This window comes from Protobothrops mucrosquamatus, unplaced genomic scaffold, assembly GCF_001527695.2.
Source record: "Protobothrops mucrosquamatus isolate PMUCROS unplaced genomic scaffold, P.Mucros_1.0 scaffold577, whole genome shotgun sequence".
NCBI classification, from domain to species: Eukaryota; Metazoa; Chordata; class Lepidosauria; order Squamata; family Viperidae; genus Protobothrops; species Protobothrops mucrosquamatus.
In genome coordinates, this window is record NW_015386878.1 from 179,043 (window position 1) to 195,976 (window position 16,934).

Sequence of the window (16,934 nt, forward strand, 5' to 3'; positions counted from 1 at the left end):
CTTGACTCCCTCTTCTTTGTGGCAGCCCCTGAGATATTGGAACACTGCTATCATGTCCCCCCTCGTCCTTCTCTTCATTAAAGTAGACATACCCAATTCCAGCAACCGTTCCTTATATGTTTTAGCCTCCAGTCTCCTAATGCTCTATCTCCAGCAAATAGACTAAATTCTACTTTCACTCTTTTCGTCATTTTCTTTGCATTTTGAAAACTTTTTTTTTGCTCTCTGAGCATAGTTGTTTGCTTACAGACATTTCATTACCCAACTAAATAATGAGAGTGAATGTAGCTTATGCTCACTTTATATAGAGACGAGCTTTACCTGCCAGTTTTGGTGGGGGATGTAGTTTTCTTTGGTAGTTCCTTAATTGTTGATTGATTGATTGCCTGTTGTTAATCCAAGTTCATCTGAGTGTTGGCTGCTGGAGAGGATGTATTCTGGTCTGTTTCCTTGTTTTTTATTGTCTCTTTTGAATGGTGTGTAAATGTGGTTTATGTATCTATTGATGGCTCATTCCAAATTTCCAGAAATTCCCTAGCATTTCTGGATTTAACCTAGTCTAGGATGTTCAGTTTCCCAGTTGAAACTATGGCTGATCTGTCCATGTGTTGTGAGATTAAGGAATTTTCATCATGTCTTCTGACTGCTAGTTGGTATTGAGTCTTCTGTCTGTCCTACAAAGTAGTTGTTACAGTCCTTACATCTATGTTGTAAGTAACTCCTATTTTTTTCTTCTTGGGTACTGGGTCTTTTGATTAACCTATAGTAAAATGTTTTGGAGAGCTTAGTTGATTTGTGTGCGACACTGATGAGTGCAGTTATAATAGTTTGTCTGTTCTTTCTGAGATGTTTTTGAAATATGGCACTGTTAACCTTTCCATAGCTTGTGCTTATTGTGCTATACTAGGCTGAGTGGTCAGATACTTTTTGATAAATGGCATGGGAAGCCATTCTGTTGGATGATGTTGTAGAAGTAGTCTGGTGTTTTGGGGGGCTGTAGAATGTTTGTACTCATCTGAATAATGTTCTTACACAGCATCTCTTGTGATAGTTTTTTTTATCAGACAGGATGTCTTTTTCCAATCTTTCAGAGAATTCACTAAAGATTTCAAGTGTCCAGATTCAGTCTACATTCTTCAGCAGGAATCTTATTTTTCTTTAAGTACAAAATTGCTTTTAAGCTATCCAATCAGTTTTCAGATTGATATAAATGATAATGTGAAGTTAATTTTTAGTCATGATTTGTGCAATATGTGCCTTGCCCATACAACCAAATTCATAGACTCCAATACCTATTTGCATATATAAATAAAAGTATTCCACTTTATTTTGCAGCTAAAACAAACAATTCTTTTATGTTATGTCAATCAAGCTTATGTAAATAAAGACATTCATCTCACCTTGTATATTTGAAGTAGCACATCAGTCCAGGCTCGCTTACTCACAGTCTCAAAGATAGAGTCATCCAAAACATAAATATAATTGTCATCTTCATCAGATTTTTGAATCTTTAAATAAAGATGAAATCATTCTGATTTACATTTTGGTTTTCTTTCATCGTCTACCACAATGAACTAATATTAACTATTATCTGAAATAAAATTATTATTAGATGTTCTGCACATTTGGATGACACTGAAGTCTCATAAATTAGTAGTAGTAATAAATCTGTGGATGCAGAAAATACTGTGTCCAAAATTCTATAAATACTATAAAAATGGTATTAGTCATACCAATATTTATTTGGTAACTTGATATGTTTTCAAATAAATAGGCTTCAGTGAGCTGTTTATAGACTGCCATGCAGGAAAGAGAAAAAAAGTATGTTATATTTCCAGCAAACATCCTTGTACAAATCTATACATTTCCTTCTTGATGTAAGTTTCATTGAAGAACTACATTCTGGCCATAGCTTGTAAATAACTCACAACAAAATAAAAAGTGGTAGATTTACATATTATACTATTATTCATACAACCAGAAGAAAACATATTTTCAATTATTACAATATATTAACATGAAGATTAAAAACACAAATTTTACCTAGGTAAATTACCTTCAGTATAAGCTGTAAACGGGACCATATCATATAATCTTCAAAGTCAAGAAGAAACTGAGGCATAATGTGGGAAAGAGATGCTCCTTGACTTCTAAAGTCAACATCAACGCAAAATTAAAAAATAGAAAACAATGCAAAATATTGGAAAAGAATGACCCTTTCTTCAACTACCTGTGAATACACTAACATCAAGAGGTTTTATCCATAGCCATAAATATGAAATCTTATAAATATGACATCCTCCAAAAGAGATAATTAACAGATTACTTTTTCTCACAAGAACATTTACCCTCTTGAATAGAGGAGTAGACTATTGCAGGATTTCACAACCAAAGAATAGGAATCCTAAGAATACTTGGGAATAAAAACCATTGAACTCAATATAATTTTCTATAGGATTATACATAAGTTTATGATTGCAAAATGCACATGAATGCTTGTTCAGCTTTTTGCAAACAGCTATTTTCTTTTCTTCTTCTCCATCCCAAATTGTAACTCCCTTTCTCATCTCTTCCTGGTTCTGTCCTTTCTCCTTTCATTTTATTACCACCTTCTTATTTACTGCATTTGATGGAAGGGAGGGAGGAAATGAGGGTTAATATATGTACTTTCATATACTTTATTGATTTTACAAATTAGATATTTAAAACTATTTGCCTGTGAAGTAAGTTAACACCTTTTAATTGAATTGATCTTGATATTATATTTTTGCCCTTACCTTGCTCATTTATGGAATGTGGCCTCTGGCCAGTCATCTATAATATGTGTGTGTGTGTGTGTGTGTGTGTGTGTGTGTGTGTGTGTGTGTTTGTGTGTGTGTGTTTGTTGTGATTTTGGAGGTCAGTTTAAAATTAGTATCATTGTATTTCAGGATGGTCTAGCATACTAGTACTTCAGTAAAAATGTACAGATCTGGAAAACTTTTGAAACTACATGCAAATCATACTAGTACTTTCAAAGCACATACTTGAGAAAAGTGATCATTGTAGAATGTTGCCAGTGAAGTTGCACTACTCGTTGGATGGGATCAAAAGGCAAAACTTGACTTGAACTAATTCCAGGCAATAATTGTCCACTTAAATGAAGCAACAAGTCATAAATTGTCTTGGTATCTTTACCAAGATTTAGCTTGAGTTTTTCATCTGATGAAGTCATTTGAATTTTACAAATATCACTAGATAAAGGATAGAAAGAAATCTGTTTTATTATTAAAAGTAAGGTAAATTAAAGAACCTCCTACTAGTTTATTTTGTTATTTTCTGGTACAGGTGGTCCTTGACTTATGACCACAATTGAGCCCAGCATTTCTGATGCTAAGTAAAACATTTGTTAAGTGAATTTTGCCGTTTTATGATCTTTCTGGCCACAGTTCTTAAGTGAATCACTGCTATTGTTAAGTTAGTCACACGGTTGTTAGGTGAATCTGGCTTCCTTATTGACTTTGCTGGTCAGAAGGTCACAAAAGGCGATCACGTGATCCCGGGACAATACAATCTTCCTAAATAGAAGTCATTTGCTAAGCATCTGAATATTGATCATGTGACCATGGGGATGCTGCAACAGTCATAAATATGAAAAATGGTCATAAGTCACTTCTTTCAGTGCCATTGTAACTTTGAATGGTAACTAAATTAACTGTTGTAAGTCGAGGACTAGCTGCATTTATTATTTGTGTATACTGTCTTACTACCAACAAGTCTAGATAGCATACAAAAACTAAATAAGAACAGATTTAGTAATACATGGAAAATAAAAGATGGTAGAAACAATAAGGCCCAAAAAAAGGAAGCAAGGGGGCTTCATCCATCTCACCAAAGGCCTGGGCAAAGAGCCAGGTCTTCAAGGCCTTTTAAACAGATATGCAGATTTCAGGGAGAACCTCATTCCAAAGGGTGGGTACTGCTATAGAAAAGGCACAGTTCTGGGGTCCTAATACAGGACACATTCACAATGCAGAATTCATGACTCCCATGGAATTGAAATATGGGAAATTTTATACGATGTTTTATGACATAATACAAAATGGAGTAAAACATTCCTGTAATCGGTTCCTGATGCTGACTGCTATGCAATTCAACATGGGCTGTTTTCAAGATAAATTTCTGAACATCTTTCTGAATTTTTAGGAACTTTTCCAGTGAAGGCAACACATTAGATGCTTTGCCATTGTTGAAAACACTGAGAAATCTGGTAAGGAAATATCAGCGAAACAATGATCCAATAAGTCAAGGGTTGTCTAGTTTACAATTATAAATATAAATCACTGCTCTTTCTTTCAACTCATACTAAAATATTTCCTAAGTTTAATAAAGCATTCATTTTTTAAAAAAATATGATATGATAACAATCTGCTCTTACCGTCTTAGAGTATATGGAATTGAAATTGGATTTGGTCCTTTAGACCAGCCAAAAAGAGTAAACCAGTTCTGAACTGCCATTACAATTTTCTGGAAAAAGGTATATTTTGCTGTCTCTTCTGCAGGAAAAACTAATTCATCACATGTATTCCTCCTAACCCATTTACTTTGGATGATAGCCTCCCATTTCTTTATCTTTTCATTTTCAAGGATCTTTTCCAGTTCTGCATAAAAATACAGTAATTTGGTTATCATTGTACCACTTTCTAGCAAACAATTAAACTTTATTTAGTTATTTAATATTCAGTTTTTGTTGAACACAAGATCAAACATTTCAGGTATGCCCAAATATAGGTGATTATGAGCCAATAATCAGTAATGTATCTATTTCTTACTTTGGAAATATATGTGATTATGATCCAATAATCAGTAATGTATCTATTTCTTACTTTGGAAATATAAGTAGTTATCCAATAAAATAAAATTCATAGCTTCATATTGGATGGGTTAGACTGATTATGAATATGCCATTATTTGATTGATAAAATTGATGGTGTACCTAATCATTCAATCAATCACAGTTTCTATGAAACTGAATTACTATACAGGTATAGTAACAATGAAAATACTGAAGGAGACTTTTGAAGAATGGAATCAGAATAATATTAACAATATCAGAAATGATGTCTCCTTCTATGGATAGACTATTATCCAAAAGATGTATTGAAATGAAATAACACATTTTAGCCCACAAGATAGAGATGGTATCAAAAATATATTTAAAACTGACAGGCATATGACTTGGAAAAGAATGTTTTACAAGATCCAAAAAAGGATTTTATTGCTGTTTTAAAATTCAAAGGGGCAAATACAAATGATAAACCAAGAGAGTGACCTGCACAATTTTTTATGGAATTTACAAAAGAAGCTTGTTAAATTCTTGAAAAACCCTGTACAATGAGACAAAGAAGAAAAATGTCTTAATTAGGGGGGAGGATGAAAGGGGGCTTGCAATCTAACTGTCTAGAAGTTGACTAATTAAGAGATGAGGATTAGTTACTGTACCCTATGCCTGTTGATAAACTTATCTGAAAAAAATTGTTTTGATTGTTGTGAAAATAGGGGTGGATTAGTGTTGGAAATAGGATGAATAAACATTATTATATTGAATTGAAATTTGGGTATTGTAGTAGTATTTCATAGAATCATAAAAGCAGAGGGCTGGAAGGGACATTGGGAGTTTTCCAGTCCAACTTCCTTCCTAAGGCAGGAGGCTTTATACTATCCTGGATAAAAATTTGTCCAATCTTTTCTTGAAAATCTCCAGCAATGGAGCATCCACAACTCCAGGAGGCAAGTTGTTCCACTGATTAATTGTTCTGACTGTCAGGAAATTCCTCCTTATTTCCAGGCTAGATGTCCTTGATGCTATTTCTGTTAATGCAGCTGCATTGTTGTTGTTGTTGTTGTTTTGGTAGCTGCAGCACACTGCTAGCTCATACTTAAGTGGTGGTCTACCAGGACATTTAGATCCCTCTTATAGGTACTACTATTGAGCCAAGTACTGCCTATCCTGTACCTGGACATCTAGTTTTTGCTTCCCAAGTATAGGTCTTTACTTTTCTTCACACTATCTAACAACTGCATCTTGTTGGTTGGCCCAATGCTCAAGTCTGTTCCTTATATAGTATGTTGTATATAGTATGTTTAAATGTGTGTTATGCATGTGTACACTTTGAGAGCAACAACTAGATTTCATTAATGTGTGCCATTGTGCCCACAGTAAAAAAATGACAATAAAGGTTATCTATCCTTCTGAATCTTGAGTCTCTCAGAGTGTTAGCAATTCCCCCCAACTTAGTGTCTTCTGCAAATTTGATGAGGACCCCTTCAATCCCCTGATCTAGCTTATTTATGAAGATGTTGAAGAAAACTGGGTCCAAGACAGAACCTTGAAGTACTCATTGCTTGCTTCCTTCCACATAGATATAGTTCCATTGAGGACTACATGTTGAGTACCAACTGCAAATCCATCTGGTGATTATATTGTCTGTCCTACATTGTTCTCTTCTAAGAAGTAGGCTGTGACCTATTTTATCAAATGCCTTACTAAAGCTTAAATATACTATATTCACAACATTTCCTTTGCCCATTAATTTAGTCACATTATCAAAGTAGGCAATGAAGTTTGTTTGGCATGTCCTATTTTTAAAAAGCCCATGCTGGCTTCTAGTAATCTGGCTTCTGGCAACCATTTTGTTCAATTAGCAATGATCTCAGTTTGGATCTTCAGCTGGTATTAGAAGTGTTTATATTCACTCTGATCCTTCACTATGAAGTATTCTTAGATCTAGCGAAAAGCCTAGCAATTTGTTTCTTGCCAGAAGATCTTTGGCACAAAATAAGATTTGATAATATTTTATGAAATGTTCTGATTTTGCTATGATGAACCATGTCTTAATTGTCTTGATTATAATTAATTCTATATTGGTCTCCTTTGAAACTATTACAAAAAGCAACTAAACTTCTTTTTCTTTGTATCAGTTCCACTGGCTCATTAATAATTCTCAAGCAAGGTTCAGAGAACTAGTTTTGAATTAAATAAAGCAGATGGTACCTGAATAGTATTTTCCTTCGTATAATTTTTTTTTGCAGAAATCTTCCAAAGAAACCATTTTGCATTGTTCTTCCAGATATTAGTATTAATAAGACATAAAATGACAACTGGTACTTTCAATGTAATTTTTAACATCCACAGTGCAAAATTATATTATACTATTTTGGTATATCACAACCAAAACTACTCACTGAAAAGTTATTTAGCATCTTTAGTTCCAAAGATGGAACTATTTGATATTAGTTCTTAAGTATATATTTGAAAACTGAGCAAATTAAAATCTGATTAATGAACTTTTCTTTGCTATATAAATCAGGCCTCCCAAATAGATATCCCATTTGTTCAACAACTGTGCCAACTGTGTCAGCTGCAAGTCTTAGAAAGGAACACAAAATTTACTGTCTCCAAATAACTTTTGAAAAGCTCAACCATATTTCTCAATCATTCCTTCATTTTAGAGATCATTTGTAAATTATACCTGAAACAGAATTTTCATAATCAGAGTTGGCAACTGGATCAAAAATACTGGAAGAAGATTGTATACATGTTCCAGGAATGTAGCAGGGATGTTGTAAAGTATCTCCAGTGCTGTAAATTATCTTACTAGAATCTAAGTATGATGAAAACACACACAAAAGCTATCATGCAGTTCATTCTAAAAGTACATTCTAAAATATTTAACTGTATAGTATGTACAAATATATCATGAATTCAAACTAGCATAAGCTAATGCTAATCCATCACATTCATGACAAATTCTTAACCTCTAAGCATGTCAGGGAAGTAAAGACTTTTAAACTGCTAAGAAAATAATTTGGAATTTTTGAAAGAATATAAATGTTCTAAGTAATTAAGAAGAAAAAAAACAATTTCAATTAGTGAAAATTCTTTAAATACTAATGCTAAAGCATTAGGCTATAACTAGCTGTGAAACACTTAAAATTATTAAGTTACATCAAATTCATTTCATTTAAACAAATTATTAATTCTTGTTTTATATTTCTGCATTATGTTTTAGCATTCTAGAAAACTTAGATTAATCAATTGTTTTTGGAACTAGAAAGCTTAATGTTAATATCCATTCTAAACTTTGTGTACATCAATCTTATTTATTTCTTATTTCATCCCACTGTTTCATGTCTGCTAGCCTTATTTTAGCATACTCAATCATGTATAACTCTTCAAATGTTCTTTTATAACTTTCAGTACTGTCTCACCCATCTAAACTTTTGGTGACCCATAACAATAAAAAAAACTAGAATCTTGATATAGCACATTAAATTTGTCAAATGTTTGAAGCAACACTAATCAGAATAATATAAAAACAAATCAGAAACTACTCACCACTTTCCAAGACAATTTGTTGGTTAGTAAGGTGGCAGGCCAAGTAGGGATACACTGTAAGAAGGCAATTCTCTGCTGTTGCAGACACTTGAAGTGAGAATCTAAAAATAGAATAACTTTCATTAAAAATATAGTTGAGTATTTCCCTGCTATTAGCAGAATTTTATAATTAAATTCTCAGTTTTCTCACTGTCCTGGCATCCATGCAAAAGTACAAACATTGCATTATGTATGGAAAATGCTTCCAAATAAATAAAACAGGTTTGTCACTATTACTTTTAAAACATATTGTCATTCTAGGAAGGAGAACTGTTCACTGTGCAATGTAAAGTTATTAGAGGATTGTAAATTAGTTGAATAGCTGGAAGCTGGGAAACCAAAACTGCTTTTCACAGTATTTTAGGTTAAATATATTTATTAAAAAAATCTGGAATATTATGTAGCACTGCCTATTTTGATCAAATCTCAAATATATTTATCTCCCCCCCCCCCCATGATACTGGTTTCCTTGTAATAACAACTACAGTTACAGTTTATGAGATTATTTACCCCAGTTCAATTCATGTACAGCAATAACAGTGACAAATCTTTATTTATTTATTTATTTATTATTTAAATTTATATACCGCCTTATCTCCCTTGACAAACATATATATATCTCCCCTATCTCTTGACAAACATATATATATATATACACACACACACATATACACACACACCTTTTGATCTTGGATAACTGTAATGATAAAGTGTTATTGCTCTAATCTTTCAATTCAAAACTGAAATGGAGTTTTTACATAGGCTACTACTGCCATTTCATTTCCAACTCAAGCTTATTATATCACAGAGAGAATGAACAATTCCCGTCATGTATTTCTTTCTATATACTAACTTTTGAACAAGAGCCCATAGCACATGGTATATGCTGACTCTCTTCTAAAGTAAGTAATATTAAACTATTTCTTTTATATTAGCCAAAAATTGTTAATATTTTAGTAATAAAATATGGGTACATAAAGCATTTCAAATTATGCATGTAATATCATATAAGTAAAATAATGTTGAGCCCTGAAATGTCTTAAGTTACTTAAGTATCTAAAAAATCATATTGCAGCTACCTGTTTCTTTCTTCATCAACAAAAAATAGATTCTTCAAAAAAGACAATGGCTTTGAAGAAATGAAATTGATGCGGCAGCTGAATCCAATACAGTTTCCTTCTGGTGTTATTTCAATTCTATTGCCTTCTGGAAAGTCCACTGTTAAGGGATGTCTCTGTTGAGCACTAATATCACCACCACCCTCATAATCTCCAGAATCAAGTTCTGGAATTTCAGCTTCTAAAACTGATGGTCTGTTAAAACCAAGAGAGTAAGACATGAAATTTCAAAATAACAGGACTTAAAATAGTTATTTATTTATTTAATTTTATTTGACACCTACAGTATCTCACCGTTAGGCTAAAATAGTAATTTTCAAAGGAAAAACACACAGTAAAAAGTAAGTTATCAATAAAGATGGTTTGTTAAAATAGCTAGATCTAAAGGGAAGTTACTGAAAATTATATTTAACTTTACACATTTTTAATTACGGTATACTTTTATATTTCTAGCTTCCTAAGCAGTATAATGTAAAGTGAAATAGCCTACATGGTATAATATAATAATGCACTAATTTTCCTTTATTGCATTCTAATGCCAATTATCTTAAATTAATTTGGAATTGTATTCAACGTTTGGGCTAAATAACCTCTGGTGTAGCAAAGTCACATTCAGTGGATTTGTTTTACTCTTTTTTGAATGGTTCAATTCCACATGATTTAAGAAACTTAGGTTCAAAGTCTGAAAAACAATGCAGAAGGGATTGTTCTTTGAATCCCTTCTATCACCAATATCTATCACCAATATCTAAGAAATGATGTAATTGACCTAAATATGTAAAAACGGGGGGGAATACATAGGGTCAGATTATTGGAAGGATCACCTCTTTCCCATGGCATTTACCCCTCCAAGAAAAATCAGGCAGAATTGAATCACTTTTGGTCCCCTCAATCAAACAGTCATCCATTGGGACACAGAAAATATACTTCCTCTGTCATGGTTCCTGCCCTGTGGAATATCCCAACCATCTCTAGAGATCCATTTGGTTTCCACCATGATATCCTGGAAGTCTTTAAGAAATTGGCTGTTTTATCTTATAGAGAGTAGATTTGTCCAAAGATATAGTATTTTCTTTTTACTGTTTTCTATTTCTTACGGTAAGCCAACTAGAGATGTCCTGGAATTGGATAGCATCTGAATCTGATAAATAAATCAGTGTCATTTAGTGAATAAAAGCTATCTAGATAATTTTCCTTGGGTGTCCACTAAAGCAAATTATACTTTTTATAAAGGAGGCAGAAAAGGAATAAGCTTAACAAATATTGTTGCATTGGACATCCTAACAATAGCAATAGCAATAGCACTGTGCTTTACAGCCCTCTCTAAGCGGTTTACAAAGTCAGCATATTGCCCCTAACAATCAGGGTCCTCATTTTACTGACCTTGGAAGAATGGAAGGCTGAGTCAACCTAGCTGGTGACAATTGAACTGCCAAACTGCTGGCAGCCGGCAGTCAGCAGAAGTAGCCTGCAGTACTTCATTCTAACCACTGAGCCACCACGGCTCTATAATTGTCTAACACAGCGGTTCTCAACCTATGGGTCGCGACCCCATTTGGGGTCGATCTACCATTTCACGGGGGTCGCCAAGCAAGGCTGTCTGCCATTTTTTTCCCCTTTTCCGATGGGTGCCTTACCTCCCTTGGGCTGGGCCAGCTGGTGGTCAGCCTGCTCCGTCTCTGCCACTTGCCAGCTACGCCTCAGCCGGCGCAGGGGGCGGAACCACGCATGTGTGGCGCTCCCGGGCAGGGAAAGTCCTCGACTTACGACCGGTTGGGTAGTCCTCGACTTACGACCGGTTTAGTCCTCGACTTACGACCGGTTCTTATCACTTTTAATATCCTGTTACTTCTACTTACTGTGCTGTTGTTGCTTTCTGGTGCCTTTTGAATCAATCTTGACTCCTGGCAGTTGCTTGGACAATTTCTAGCAAGGTTTTTCAGAAGTGGTTTGCTATTTCTTTCTTCTTAGGGCTAAGAGAGTGACTGGCCCAAAGTCACCTAGCTGGCTTTGTGCCTAAGGTAGGACTAAAACTTCAGTCTCCTGGTTTCTAGCTTGAATCCCCAACTACAATGCCAAGCTGACTCTCTACTGTACTATACTAAGGTCATATGCATTCCTGTTAATGTCTTAGAAGTGTTTTAAATTTGAGGCTTTTTAATGGTCTTCCTATTTAATTATTTGATTTATTAGACTTGGTGCCACCCAACTCCAGAATGACTTCAAGCAGCTCACAATGTAACAAACAAAATAAAAAATGTAAGATAGTGCAGATCACAAACTAAAAAAGAACAAGATGATGAATTTGACTGACAACAAAATATTTGTTAAGGTTCCAAATAATGAACCCAATCAATCAGGATTCCGAAGCTCGATGTTTCTCCTGTGTTCCTTTATTGGGTACATCATATCGGCAGGCTTAGTTCAAAACCAACTCTAAATAAATTCCTTTACATTGCATAATTAAAAGAATAAATGCTTCCCTTCCCCCCAAGTGTCATAGATCACACTGACCAATTAATGCAATTGGTGGGCTCAACATTGCTTCTGTTGTCACCAAACACCTGTGGGAGATGACCTTGGTTCCCATGAGAGCTGTCTTCTGTTGTGTCTGGCACAGCGTAGCTAAAACAATCCTCCCCCCGCCCCCCATTTCTGTGGCAACTGAGAAATGAAAGTGAATGGCCTCAGGCAGGGTTGTTTAGAAGTTGACAATATTTTGGTTTATGTTTTCTTTCCTACATTATGGCTCCCTCCACTTTTTTATTATAAAATCAGTTGTTTAATTTACTTGACGGTGACTGTAATGAAGATCATCTAATAATGATTAGTGCTAAAAGTAACAAGGAATAACTGACCAAACCAATAGTTTTAAAAAATCACAATGTTTAGCATCCCATACATTTGCATGTTAATATTTCAAATAGCAAATAATTTGAATAATTTCAAATATCCACATATATTTTTGTAAGATGATGAGAAAAGGTTTAAATTAGTTGAAATTCATTATTTGCTAGTTATTGTTTTTGTTATTAATTGCATAGATTCACCATCTGAAATTATATATAGAGAGACAATAAATAATAACACCTAATGAAGTCAAAATGTGAATTGTTAGTTACCTTAAATAATCCTGGGGAATTATACAGACATCTGCTCCTGTTTTAACATTGAGAGGAACAGGCATCAATATCAAAAGCTGAGGTTTAAAGTTGATTTTATTTGATTTCACAACTCCAGATAATGTAATTGTTCTGTAAACAAGTAGCTCATCATTCAAAAATGCAGGCAGCTGAGCAGTATATATTCCAGGCCAATCTGAAGGGGAGAAAAAAGTGCAATTGGCAATGTGTGCAGTTCTTTATGTAACAGGCCAAATTGATGTTATAAAATCCTATTACCAAATGAAAGCACGAGGACATAATATAGGACTGGAATTTCTGATCTGTATTAACTTCTTTCTACAAAAAAGTTACCTGTATGTATGAATTGCTATGAATGTATTAATGATAAAATCCATCAATGTATTAAATCCAATACCCAGGTTGAATTTTGGTCTTCCAAGTTACCTCCTATCTTTCACAACAAACACAGCTTTTGTTATAGCAATAGCAATTTTGTACACATCGCAAAGAACAGTTCCTCTAATTAGGGATTGATTGAAATACAATGATTTCCAGAAGAAAACCCTAAATTAGAGGCAACTGCATCTTATTTGGTCAGAAGCACCTAAATAGTATTTTTGTTTTAAAATTCTTTGTTTCTTCTCCACTAAATCAGATTATTAAGCCAGATATGAAGCATATATACAGTTAATTTTAGAATGCAAACTCATCTAATGTTACTGGAGCTGTACCTATCTGATAATGCAGTGACATTTTGCCAGTAATGATCCTTTAATATATCCTAAATGCTTTTCCATGATGTGGCTCTCTAACAAAATGAAAAAAATTTAACTCGAAGGACACAAATAGTATAGAATCTATTATCCTAACAGATTAATCATAGATAGAAAACAGAAATTGAAACTCCATTCTCAGATCAATGTTTATACATTTTTAAAAATTACATTATCACTCATTTTATGAAGATGCCAAAGGCTGCCATTAATAAATTGATTTCATAATTTACATGATTTATTTTTGTGCAGCCAGTTCAAATTTGGCCCATTTAAAGCGTGATATATTTGAGCATATACCTTATTTTCTTATAAGATATTAATGAAGGTATAATAGTATACAAAGGTATAAGATATATTAACATCACCAATATTGTGCATGTTTATACATTTCTTATGTATATTAATGTACAATGCATATCATTTATAATCAGTTATAACTGACAGATTTGAACATAATTGCTCATAGTGACTTATGATAAATCAAAAAATCCCTCCATTTTTTACAGAAAAGTGTCACAGAAGTTCATGTTTTGTTCATTTATAAGTTACAACTTACTAATATTAATATGTATTATCTGGCAGTGTATTTAAAAAGAAGAGAAAATAGTAAAAAAATCATTTACATTCATCTTGATACATACAATTCAGATCCTGGAACAAGCACCTCTGCAAATCTGACCCATTTATACTTTTGATGTCATCTTCCCTTTTATCCCTAGCCCTTTCATTCTGACCTTTCCAGCAAAGTAATAGAAAATCTTAAAGAGTAAGCAGGGAAAATGTTCAGACTAAATATCACTTTACAAAACCTCTTCTGTCTAGCAGACTATTATTACATAGCAGCCAAGTTTGAGATTGCTGGCTTTGGTGAAATTCAGGAGAATAAGATGGTGCTTGTAAGATGCTGAATTTAACTTTATTGACGATACAAAGTAATCTCATGAAGACTTTCAGTCTAGAATACTGTATTAAATGCAGCCAGGTGTCACCAAGAGCATGTAACTGACATTTCAGTGAAGTATTCCCCAGAATTTTTAGTTCACATCATTCAGAGCTGTATAATTGAGAATGGGACAGGTGGAAGCCTTTATAAGTGCCAGGGGTACTAGCTGGTCTACTGTAGCTTCGTTACTCAGGGGAAAGTATTTACTCCAACTCATAAAAGATTCCACAACATTTATTTTTTAAGTTTAATCAGGAGGAGGAGGAGAAAGAGATAGAATAAAAAAATAGAACAATATAAAGCCTGAGAGATTAAAGAGGTTTATGTTTCCTAAAAAAACAACAGACTATATAGCAGATGGTCATCTCCAGCAGCAGTTCCATAAGTTTTAAGGTGGGCACATTTACAATCACACTCAAATCATAATCTGTTCCAATTGTACATGATCTGAAAACCATCAATAGATGACTTTAGATATGAAGACAGACTTTTAACAATTTGAGATTCGAGTAGACTTGAATAATTAACACAAGGACATTCAGTTGGATCAAAACAAAAAAGTAATGAAGATACTATTTTAAAATTCTGTCAAGACACTTTCTAAGGTACTATTCTTGTTAAAATCTGATATTATTTTGTACTACTGTAAAAAATACATGGTGGTTACCAACTACTGTTTCACATTGTATTACTGATGATTGCCATAAAAAACCTGGGTCTAATAACAAAACAATAAACTCTGGATAACTGTTATCACACTCTTTCTATTCAGGAAACCTAATTTATCAGCCTCCATGTACTCAAAATACTTGAACCTTCGCGCGTCAGAATTTCAATGCACACACATAAACTTTCCCAAAGGGATCCAGCTGCTTTAATATTTCAGGGAGGAAAAGGATAGGTCCAAGTTCTTCAGCTTCTTTCTAGGGCCAAGGTGATGTGTTCTTAATAGTATCATCTCTCTGCATTGAATAAGGAAGAAGTGCTCAGTCTTGGCAAATGTTCTGTCACATTCACCAAGTACTACAACCCTTTGCTTGTGTACAAACACTTCCAATATTATAAAAATAAAATTGCTGTCCATACATGCATAGGAAAAGTTAGTGAGCCTCCCCATGATGGGACAACTTTAAATGGTTTATAAAGCAGCTCCTCTGAATGCTTTAACAGTTGAGGTCTCTTCTTTTAGTTGACATTTTTATCCACTGGACTTGCTCTTTCCTGTTTTCTTCTCCTTGTAGAAATTTATTCTGTCAACTCCTTTGGTAATGACTTTTTGTTGTTGTTGTTTTGTGTAATAAATCTTTTTGAAAAGCTGAAATATGGTCTCTCACTGCTGCAAACTATTTTTTTTCTTCAAGTACCATTACAAACCTGTATGCTGCAAATATATGCCAAATTGTTTTCAAGCAAGAACAAAAACATGCCACAAGTACTGCAAGTCATTATTGCCTTGTCATGTCCATTTATGTTCACCTCTGCTTCTCAAGGCACCACGAATAGAAATGTTTTTATTTCTTGTTCCCATCCCAGCTCTCATATTAGCCAAGCACATTGTTGACTTAGAAAAAAAAATGTTGAGAATCTCCTGTTTGAACTCCATCACCAAATTCTTGTTAGCTGTCCTTGTTCATTTGTTTAGTAAACTCATTCCAAAAAACAAGCCTTTGTTTCTTATTTGGAAATAATAATTCAATCAATCACATTGGATAAACAGTAATTCTTAGGACATACACACAGTCTCAAAACATACAGTTTTACAAATCATTCTCTCTATCTTGTATTTTGATGATCTCCACTGCCAAATTCAAGTAACCTAATGTGGAACATCACATGAAATCTATCATTTAAAGTGAAGTCTTTTGAATGGATTATATGTTTTTATGGAAAGTGTTAATTTCTTGATAGAATAGAATAGAATAGAATATAATAGAATAGAATAGAATAGAATAGAATAGAATAGAACTGGACGGGACGGGACCTTGGAGGTCTTCTAATCCAGCCCTCTGCTCAAGCAGGAGAACCTATACTGTCTCAGACAGGTGAATGTCTAGTCTCTTCTTAAAAATCTCCAGTGATGGAGCACCCACGATTTCTGAGGGTAAGCTGTTCCACTAGTTGATTGTCCTCACTGTTAGGAAGTTTCTCCTTAATTCCAGGTAGCTTCTCTCTTTGATCAGTTTCCAACCATTGTTTCTCGTCCTTCCCTCTGGTGCTTTGATGAACAACCTGGCCCCCTCTGCCTTGTGGCAGCCCCTCAGATACTGGAATACTGCTATCATTTCTCCCCTATTTCTTCTTTTCTTTAGACTAGCCAAATCCAAGTCCCATAGCCGTTTTCGTATGTTTTACTCTCCAAACCCAAGCTCTAGAAAAATCTGATCACAAACCCAAACTCTGGCTCAGGTACGTAGACGACACCTTCATAATCTGGCCACATGGGAAAGAAAAACTGGACAACTTCCTCACACACCTCAACAGCCTACACCCCAAAATACAGTTCACCATGGAAACAGAAGCTAATAACCAACTTCCCTTTCTGGATGTCCTAGTCTA

The 16,934-nt window shown here is 34.1% G+C and overlaps 1 protein-coding gene across 1 annotated transcript in view; it reads right to left on the reverse strand.

The window, feature by feature from the left end:
* Window positions 1–16,934, reverse strand: part of CFAP47 (cilia and flagella associated protein 47) — a 174,451-nt gene that overhangs the window by 98,632 nt on the left and 58,885 nt on the right. Inside the window, exons 27-34 of the mRNA XM_015817345.1 lie at window positions 12,657–12,852; window positions 9,496–9,729; window positions 8,378–8,478; window positions 7,512–7,643; window positions 4,418–4,535; window positions 3,027–3,233; window positions 2,057–2,150; window positions 1,401–1,508 (exon numbers count right to left, since the gene is read on the reverse strand). Coding sequence (XP_015672831.1) covers window positions 1,401–1,508; window positions 2,057–2,150; window positions 3,027–3,233; window positions 4,418–4,535; window positions 7,512–7,643; window positions 8,378–8,478; window positions 9,496–9,729; window positions 12,657–12,852 — 1,190 coding nt within the window. The remainder of the gene's footprint in view (window positions 1–1,400; window positions 1,509–2,056; window positions 2,151–3,026; window positions 3,234–4,417; window positions 4,536–7,511; window positions 7,644–8,377; window positions 8,479–9,495; window positions 9,730–12,656; window positions 12,853–16,934) is intronic.